The 10,013-nt window shown below is 36.8% G+C and overlaps 2 protein-coding genes across 3 annotated transcripts; both read left to right on the top strand.

The window, feature by feature from the left end:
- The first annotated feature begins 350 nt into the window (after positions 1-350).
- Positions 351-2,501, top strand: LOC117790785 (general transcription factor IIF subunit 1). Its single transcript, XM_034630343.1, has 4 exons — positions 351-484; positions 570-1,510; positions 1,573-2,148; positions 2,217-2,501. Exons 1-4 carry the CDS (start codon positions 461-463, stop codon positions 2,416-2,418), a joined length of 1,743 nt encoding a protein of 580 aa, XP_034486234.1. The 5' UTR covers positions 351-460; the 3' UTR covers positions 2,419-2,501.
- Positions 2,502-3,308: 807 nt separating this feature from the next.
- Positions 3,309-9,654, top strand: LOC117792946 (E3 ubiquitin-protein ligase RNF13). 2 transcript variants are annotated; one of them, XM_034633287.1, is made up of 10 exons: positions 3,309-3,645; positions 4,698-5,146; positions 6,008-6,317; positions 6,516-6,691; positions 6,764-6,858; positions 6,927-7,120; positions 7,190-7,385; positions 7,455-7,796; positions 8,057-8,204; positions 8,270-9,654. In XM_034633287.1, exons 3-10 carry the CDS (start codon positions 6,204-6,206, stop codon positions 8,640-8,642), a joined length of 1,638 nt encoding a protein of 545 aa, XP_034489178.1. In that variant the 5' UTR covers positions 3,309-3,645; positions 4,698-5,146; positions 6,008-6,203; the 3' UTR covers positions 8,643-9,654. The 2 variants fall into 2 exon arrangements, with proteins under 2 accessions (XP_034489178.1, XP_034489177.1); XM_034633286.1 differs by lacking the exon at positions 4,698-5,146 and having other exon boundaries at positions 3,312-3,645.
- The last annotated feature ends 359 nt before the right edge of the window (positions 9,655-10,013 follow it).

Here is a 10,013-nt window from a genome sequence, read left to right on the forward strand (position 1 = left end):
TAAAAAAATGTTAATTTCCGAAAAAAGGTATTTTAATTTAATTTTACATAGAATTGTTTAAATTTTTCAAAATTTTTGTCAGAATTTTCTCGATTTTTTGATAGATTTTTTTTTAGAATTTATTTTTTTAACTTTTCTTTCCGAGGGCTGACGAACTTCAAACCTTCATTAAATTGTTTACTTTAATTTTGTATAATTTTAAATTTATATTGAATTTATTAATTTTTTAATGAGTTTTTTTCGTTTTTAAATTTTCAATTTTTATTAGTGATAGACGACAATATCGACAAAATAAGATTTCTTTCTTTCCATCGATAGCTCGATAGCTCTAAGCAATTGTCGATATGTTTATAAATTCGATATCTACATTCCAAAAAATTATCATCCGGAAAGTCAAAGTTGATACTCTCTTATAGATATAAAAGACTTAGTAAAATAATATTTAAACCAATAATTCGGCATGTCGAGTGTAGTCAAACCGCCGGTAAGTGAGCTTATTGCACATTTAAGTGCTGCAACACTTTAACTTGCTTTTTCCCCTTCCATTTTTTATTTCATGCCAATCGCAGTCTGCCAACGCTGGAAGTGGAAATGGAGCTACCACGTCCGCAAGTGCGACTGCAACGGCAGCTGCGGCCGCATCCAGTTCGGCGTCGTCAAGTAGCAACGTGCAGGAATTTAAGATTCGAGTGCCCAAGATGCGCAAGAAGCACCATGTGATGCGCTTCAATGCCACACTTAACGTCGATTTTGCGCAATGGCGAAATGTGAAATTGGAGCGGGAGAACAATATGAAGGAATTTCGTGGCATGGACGAAGATCAGCCGAAATTTGGCGCTGGATCGGAATACAATCGGGATCAGCGCGAGGAGGCACGCCGCAAGAAATTTGGCATAATAGCACGGAAATACAGACCAGACGCACAGCCCTGGATTTTGAAAGTGGGCGGCAAGACGGGCAAGAAATTCAAGGGTATTCGAGAAGGCGGAGTCGGTGAGAATGCAGCCTTCTATGTGTTTACTCATGCTCCAGATGGTGCCATTGAGGCCTATCCATTGACTGAGTGGTACAACTTCCAGCCCATCCAACGCTACAAGTCCTTGTCGGCGGAAGAAGCTGAACAGGAGTTTGGTCGGCGCAAAAAGGTGATGAATTACTTCTCTCTTATGTTGCGGAAGCGTTTGCGCGGCGACGAGGAGGAGGAGCAAGATCCCGAAGAAGTAAAACTGCTAAAGGCTGCTACCAAGAAGTCCAAGGAGTTGAAAATTACCGATATGGATGAATGGATTGACTCCGAAGACGAATCCGACTCCGATGATGAAGAGGAGAAGAAGAAAAAGGAGCAGGAGGACAGCGACGATGGTTCTGGCAAGAAGGGCAAGGGCAAAGGCAAAAAGGGTGCTGACAAAAAGAAGAAAAAACGAGATGTGGACGACGAGGCGTTTGAGGAGTCCGACGACGGGGACGAGGAGGGACGTGAAATGGACTACGATACTAGCTCCAGCGAAGAGTAAGTAACAAACTAACATTTGAATTTGAAAGGCATATAATAATGACTTGAAATATTTATAGTGAACCGGACCCAGAGTCCAAGATGGTCAAGGACATGAAAGGCGTGGCCGAGGAGGATGCATTGCGCAAGTTGCTCACTTCAGACGAAGAAGAGGATGAAGAAAAGAAATCAGATGAATCTGACAAGGAGGAAGGAGATGAGAAGAAGAAAAAGGAGAAAAACAAAGATGAGGCCGCCAAGGACAAGAAGAAAAAGAAACAATCGAAGGATGAGAAGAAATCAAAAACAAACAATGGCAGTGATTCGTCAACGGATCTCAGCTCAGACAGCACCGACTCCGAAGATGATCTCAGCAATGGTCCGCCCAAAAAGAAATCATCCGCCCTTAACAAAGATAAAGACAAGGACAAGGATAGCAAGGTCATTTCCAGTGGCAGCAATGCAAATAAATCACGATCAGCCACGCCCACTCTATCGAATGATGCCAGCAAACGCAAGATGAACAGCTTGCCCAGCGATCTCACCGGCTCCGATACCAGCAACAGTCCCAATAGCACACCAGCAAAGCGTCCCAAGAGCGAGCTCAGCAATTCGTTGCCATCGTCATTTGCCGGCGTTGTTAGCAACAAAGTGGAGTACGTTTATTTAATTGCAGGGATTATTATATTTTAGTTTTATAATACATATTTGTTTTGATTCACAGGGATTATGGAATCACCGAGGAAGCCGTGCGTCGTTATCTCAAGCGGAAGCCCTTGACTGCCACTGAGCTACTGACGAAATTCAAAAACAAAAAGACTGGTGTCTCGAGTGATCGATTGGTTGAGACAATGACCAAGATTTTGAAGAAAATAAATCCCGTCAAGCATACCATACAGGGAAAAATGTACTTATGGATCAAATAGAATTGACATTAATTGAGTTGTCATTGCCTAGTTATGGGGCCTATTTTATCCCAACAATAAATATTAACAAGTTTTGTAATACAGTTTGCCCGATTATTTCTTATCGATCGCCAATAAAATTCATATATAAAAATCAGGGACCGTAACAGTTATAAATTTTAAACACAAAAATTGCAACTTGACAATTATTTCCAAACTTTAATTTAAAAGCTACAAAATAACACTTGTTTTTTATTTCTATTAAAATAGTGCAAAATAATAATTAAATAACAATTTTTATTTAAAAGTTTAAAAATAACACTTATTCTTGATTTTTTCAACGAAAATTTAAAATAAATGTTACTTTTGATTTTTATTTTAAATGTTACAAATAAGAGTTATTCAACAACTTTTAAATAAATATCAATACTTATTGGTGTATTAAAAAAATTTACAAATATTTTTATTCTATGATTTAATGCAGGATTTGGTGATTTTTTCTAAAGCCCAGAATAAGAATATTTTTAAAATTTTTTTATACAACAATTGGATCAAAAGATATAAAAAAAATGGCATGCAATTTAAATAATTTTAGTAACCAAAAGCCTACCTAGCTATTTAATAGCTAGATCAGCCTATTTTCAATGTTCGAAATATTTGAAATTTACTATTAGCCGGAAATCCAAATAGGTATTATAATGAATGATAATTGCCTAAATATTAAAAATGAATACCGTTATTAATGTCGAATTTCACAAAATAAAAAGAATTATGGAATAAAAGCTATTGTTTGGATGCGAAAACTATATTTTGCTCTAAAAAATTGGCACACAAATGAGAAAATTGCGGGACATTATCGATAAAGTAAGTTGCCATCGATAGTGTGAAGGCCATAATATTTAATACATCGATAACGCCATCGATAGTTTTCCAGTTCTACTGTGTGTGGGCTCTGCTCTGAGTTCTAAAATCTTAATATATCTCAAATAAGCCAATTCAAGCTGCTGTAAAATGTTAAATCAGCAAATTTACAACAATACGAATCTGATTTTATAATATTTACAAGTGGTGGTGCGTGTTTGTGTTCTAATATCAGAATTATTAACTGCAACGCAATTGCGATGTCGACGAGTGCGAAGGAAAACGAATGAGGCAAAAAAGCGAGTGCTAAAAAAACAGAGTACAATAACGATAGAAAACAGTTGCAGGCAAATTCAATAGAATTGAGAAAATAAACAATATATACAAGTGAGTAGCAGCAAATGCAATTGATTGTGTTGAATCTTAAACCTCCGTGCCAGCTGTTTTCTTGCACAATTAATAAACACCCACACATTCACATAGACCAACACACACACACACACATCTGTAGATACGTATGAAAGCATAACAAAAGCAAATGCCGTTTCAAGCTTTTTTTTTATTGTGCAGTATTCAATTAGTTTCTTTTAAAACACGCCGTGAAATTTCCTGGATTTTTTCACCTGTTGTGCAGCCGATTTTTATTATCGTACACGTTTTCAGTTCTTATAGCAGACATTTTCAAATTGTAAATTGTAAAAACCTTGACGATAAAATTGTGCGTGAGTAAAGTTCAAGGCATTGTGTACATGTGTGTGTGTGTGTGGGTGGTTATGCGGGGGGTTCCACAGATTAAAATGTTAGTTGAAAAGTTCACTTTAATGTGCTTTGATATGTGACAACACCCTTAAAAGCAAGTGATAAGAGAGCATTACATTTAGAGCAAACCTATAGAGCCTCATAGGAACGTATGTATGTATTTATCAAGAGGCACGCGCTTTACCAGCTATATAAGTATATAAGCGTAAGCTCGCTTTGTGTTTGTTTATTTATTTCTGTACATACATTTACATATGTATTATATGTCACTATATTTGCCAATACAATAAAAACAAAGTCACGTTCTTATTAAATCTTTATTTGTATTTGTACGCATGGACACGATGTGTTAATTATATGTGACGTTCTGCATATATTTAATTATGAATCTATTACAAAAATTAGTGAAATTTTTGTGCCCGCCACATGTATACTAAATGGATTATCAGCTTTAATTTTATTTCTCGTAAATTTTCCATGTTACTTCTCGAAGGCTCGTGCTGTTCAAATTGCAATTATCTTATTAAATATTATTCGTCAACAAAAACTGTTGATGCAGAATTGTTAAACACAAGATTATATATTATTTAACAGCTTAAAAGAATTTCTTTTTATTTTGCCTATGCTTTAATTTATAAAACTTGAAATTAGATTTTGCTTTTATGATTTGATTTCGTCAGCAAAACACCTTTTTTCGTCAATGGGAAAACGCACAACCATCGAGCAACGGGAGTTGGTATTAAAACACCACAAATCGGGACATTCTCGCCGGAAAATAGCTGATCTTGTGAATTTACCAGAGTCTACAGTAAAGGGAATAATTCATCGTTTCGTATTTGAGAAACGGGTGAAAAATAAAGGGAGAATCGCTCCAAACAAGATTTTCAATGCAAGAGATGAGCGATATATTGTACGTAAAGTGAAGCAAAATCCAACGATATCGGCTTCCCAACTGGCTACCGTGGTGGAGGAAAGTCTGGGCAAGTCATGTTCCGGAGAAACTATACGTCGAGTTCTCAGAAAGAATGATATGCATGGAAAAATTTCAGGCAAAAAATCTTTGATTAACACTAGTAATCTTGAAAGAGCAACCGAACACACCGAAAAGGACTTCACCATCTGTGAGCAGGTAATATTTTGCTGATGAGTCCAAGTTAAAACTTTTCGGTTCCGACCGGCGACTCTACGTCTGGAAGCAAAACAATTTAAAAAAATTCACCAAACGAGAAGTAAACCATAAAAGTAAAACTAATTTTAAATTTTGGTTATGCATGTGGTGGGTGTAATCAGCTGTGAGAGACTGTAGGCCTCTATGTGTATTTGTTATCGTCTAACTCGCAATGAATCATTTTATTTTGCCGGCTGATTAAAGCGATTTACAAGCTTGTTGTACACTTCAGCGTCAGCAGCTGTAATTTTTTATAACCCGATTTTTTGTTAAAGAATTTTAGTTGCAGATATAATGGAAATATGTTGCAAAATTTCAATTAATTCGAGTTAAAGTCAATCATAATAAATGCTCTCTCACATCACAACAAAAGCGGCAACAACAATGCAGTGTTGTTTACTCTTCATTCTATTCACTATTCAGTCGCATAAAGCTTTTTCGCAATATTTGTTCTCGGCTCGAAATTGTATGACGTGAGCTGAGCTTTTTGCTCTGCATATCGATTACAATGTAAATGTTACAACAGGAACAAAAACTATCGCTCACAGTTCCAGCACTAATATTTTGTCAACAAACATTGAACAGCTGACTGCGCTTCTTGTGGGACCAAAGAAAAAGAAAGCGAAACATAGAAAAGAAAGATGAAAAAACAAAAAATAATCAGAAATCACACACACACACACACCAAACATGCATACATACATACATACACACGCGTTTATCTTATCAGAAAGCAATGGCGGGGCTCTGGCCGCTGCTGTTTGTTTGCCTTTGACTTCAGCTTGGCTTTCATGGATTTTCATTTATGCACTTGTTTTGCAGGCAACAACAGCACACACACAGGCACAAATAAGCACAGATGAGACATGCGAATAGTGCGAATGGTAACAATCATAAGCAGCAGACGCAGCAGCAGACGTAGCAACAACAAATTGAGTCAATAACAACAATACAAAACAGTTCAACAGGCGGCAAGTTTGACTTGATTCGAACAGTAGCTGGATCAGCCAAGAACATCATGGCTAAGAAACGTTGTCTCACTGTGCAGCTGGCATTGCTTGGTCTCTGCTTCATATGCCATCAGTCGATCATCGAGGGACATGTGCTCGTCTATAGACGCACCACAAGTCAGGTAAATCATGTGACATACACTAAGATTTTTTTTTTTTACCTTTAGCTTGGCAGTGTGGGAATTGCACCCAGTTTTTCGAATTGCATTAGTCGGCAACTCAAACCAAAAGACTGAAATGTTTTCAAAAACTTATAGGGCTTGCAGTCTGGTCAGTCTAGTTTCTAATCATCCAATATTTCTAACTCTATTAATGCGCAGTTGATTGAGGAATTCAACGATTTGCCAGCGACATTTGGACCCAGAATTTCTGGCAATAGTCTCCGAGTTTTCGTAGTGCCCCCCGATACCACCAATCAATATGCCTGTTCGCATTTAAGACCCCCACCGCGCACTGGATATCCAACTGGAGCCAAGTTTGTGGCGATTGTATCACGGTAAGCAAATTAACACCTTTGCTATATTAATAAAAAGATGAAAACTTTATTTTATGAATGTTGATTTTTTAGCGGAGGAGATTGTACATTTGAAAAAAAGGTGCGTGTGGCCCAAAATGCAACATATTATGCTGTGATCATCTACAACAATGAAGGCGATGAGTTGGGTATGTCCAGAAATACTTGTATTTGCAAATACTCTAACATTAATTAATATGATTGTTTATTTTGAAAGAACAAATGACCGCCAACAATCAACAGGGCATAAACATACCATCTGTTTTTGTGGGCCTTACGACCGGCAAGGCATTATTATCATTTACATCACCTGAGGTGGTGCTAATCATCAATGACGAGCTGCCCTTCAATATCAACACACAGCTAATATTGCCATTTTCCATACTAATTGGTCTCTGTTTTCTCACTATGGTATGTGGTATAGTTAGCTTTGATTTATTTATTGGCCTAAATGCATTTGTCTAAATATTTCTTGACCAGATTATCTACATGATATACAAGTGTATACGGGAGCAGCGACGTTTACGTCGTTATCGATTACCGAAGAGCATGCTTAAGAAAATTCCTGTGCTGCGATATACCAAAAATAATACAAGCATCAAGTATGAGACCTGTGTTATCTGTCTCGATGACTTTGTCGAGGATGACAAGTTGCGTGTGCTGCCCTGCTCGCATCGTAAGTGAACAATCATTGACACACAAATGAGCTTGATGTTCTTAATGTTTTTTTAACATTTATTTACAGCTTATCACAGTCACTGCATCGATCCCTGGCTAACAGAGAACCGCCGTGTTTGCCCCATTTGCAAGCGGAAGGTTTTTACGAAGGGCGAATCTCGTGCGAGTCGGAATCGACAGCCTTCTTTAGATAGTGTCACCGATACAGATGATGATACCACACCGCTATTGCAACAGCAGCCACAAACGGCATCTGCAGCTTCAACGGCGGCCAGCGCTGCCAGCGGTAGCAACGGCGCCAGCATCAATTCAACAGGCACCACAAGACATGGCACATTTCGACACGGCGATACTACTGTGCGCAACACAGCCGAGGCAGAGGAATATCACAGTTCAGATGATGAGAATGGTGTGTGCATTATTTAAAGTATAATTCTAGCTTTTGTGTACTAAACATACATCTGACCATAAAATGTGTAATGCATTCAATGTGTTTCCGATCCCAAACTGATATTTTTGATTCACTGTCTGTTTTTAGCAGTTGAATCAGCTTAAAACACTAAATAGGAATGATTCGTGTGAAATCATGTTCGTGTATATGCGTCTCTTTTGGTTTTTAAGGTCCGCATTTTAAATGTATCTTTTTTATCTTATCTTTTAATTTTATAGCGCTGCTGGGATCCATGCCTCAGGCCAATACATCGTCAACTTCCCAACGACGGGTCAATCCGTTTGATCGGACACCAAATTTACCCGCTCATTTGGCGGACCAGCTGAGTGAACCAAGAGGCAATCTTTGGTCGCGACTTAACTTCAAGTAAGTACTTACATTATTAAAGACTTATCGACTACTAGTTTCACTTATATTTATTTGCTGCTTAGCTTCCTATTTCGTCGTCAGCCCGTTGGCATCAGTGTTGCAGCGCCGCCGTATCTCGAACATGTTGAGTCCGGCCCCAGCGAAATTGCTATACGCGGAGTGACAGAAATTGCCACGACTGTTGCTATATCCACGCCTACATCAAACAATATCCTAAATCCGAATTTAAGCGGCTCATTCAAAGATGATGACGATATGCCACCGCATCGTTCGATTTACGAACCAATTGCAATAAATACACCCGCCACGGAGCACGCAACATCTGCTGGAACAGTTGATGGTGCTGAATCGGCGTTTCTACAAACTCCAGTCCAAGGCGGCATAGGAGTGGCCGCGTTGCCTCATAGCTCTGAAGATCGCCAGTTTCTCATATGAATTAGACGCAAATTTAGAGGCGATTTAGTGAGTTTAGTTTTCTAGGCAATAGGCTACACCAAGCAGACAATTAACTAAAATGAATCCCCTTTTTTAGGCGTAGTAATATAAATGTCGCTTGGCTGCGGCCAAACTGTGGCTGCCAGCTGCTTTGTTTTAAACAATTAACAAATGTTTACCCTTAATATACATAATATGTAATTGTAATTGTAGTTGTAATCATCATAATCATGCATCGTAGATCATGAATGATTATGGTTTGCACCGCAACATACATTACATTCATACATACCCACAAACATACATACATACATAAATATGCGTATACAAATTGTGATTTATTTTATATACCTTATATATTACTAACATTATTGGCTAACGTAACTAAAGTCGAACAACATACAAAATGAAAAATGAAAGAAAAACAAACAAAAAATACTATTTCTCACTGTATAAGATTGAAATTGTTTACCTGATTCGAATTACATAATAGATTTTTGTTTGGTCTTAAACTTACTCAATTCACACTCCGTAACAAAGTCGCTTGTAAAAAGATATCGTTCATAAAATTAAGGTAACCAAAAGTGAAAAAAAGTGTAATTTTATTTAATAAACATTAGTTTTAATATGCGTGTGAAATTTGTTTTCAGACCTAAAAATCTAAGTGTGCATCAATAACGAATAATCCCATTTATTATATTTTGTATGATGCTGCTGTATATTATTATCATCGATTTAACTAATTTTAAGTTTTTTTAAATTACTCGACGTATTTTTTTCCTATTAAAGGCGGTTCGAAAATTGAACTAAGAGAATCAAATATTTCACATAGTGCAGTGATTTGAAAAAATGTTATAATTGAATATATACTAGTTATAAGCGCTAGTTTGTGATTAATTTCTCCAAAAAAAAAAAAACAAAAAAAAAAGAACTTGCAACTGATGAAAACTGTTCACAACAATAAACGTCAAATACTGTAAAACGAAATCAATTAAATATAAAGACATAATAACTTGTGTGTTTCAATATGTAAACTTAAATTAATATACAATAAATTAAACATAATTGATCCAAAAAACAGTGTCATTTGAAAAGACGATGGAAAATATTACTACTCCAATGTATATTTTAGATTGCGCCTGGGGGCTATGCTAATAAAATTAATAGAACACTGTCCAACGTACCTCCTAATAGTATGCTGCACTTTAATTAATTTATTTATTTAACCCCTTCAGATGCAGATTCACATTAATAGCTTACTTAACTTTATTCTTTACACAGATGAAAAGTATATTTATCGATTCGCTTTCCGTACCTTTTAAAAAGTAAATATTTTTGATGTCGTCAACCAATTACAACAGCTGTTTCGGT

Source organism: Drosophila innubila (genome assembly GCF_004354385.1).
Source record: "Drosophila innubila isolate TH190305 chromosome 3R unlocalized genomic scaffold, UK_Dinn_1.0 2_E_3R, whole genome shotgun sequence".
Lineage (NCBI taxonomy): Eukaryota > Metazoa > Arthropoda > Insecta > Diptera > Drosophilidae > Drosophila > Drosophila innubila.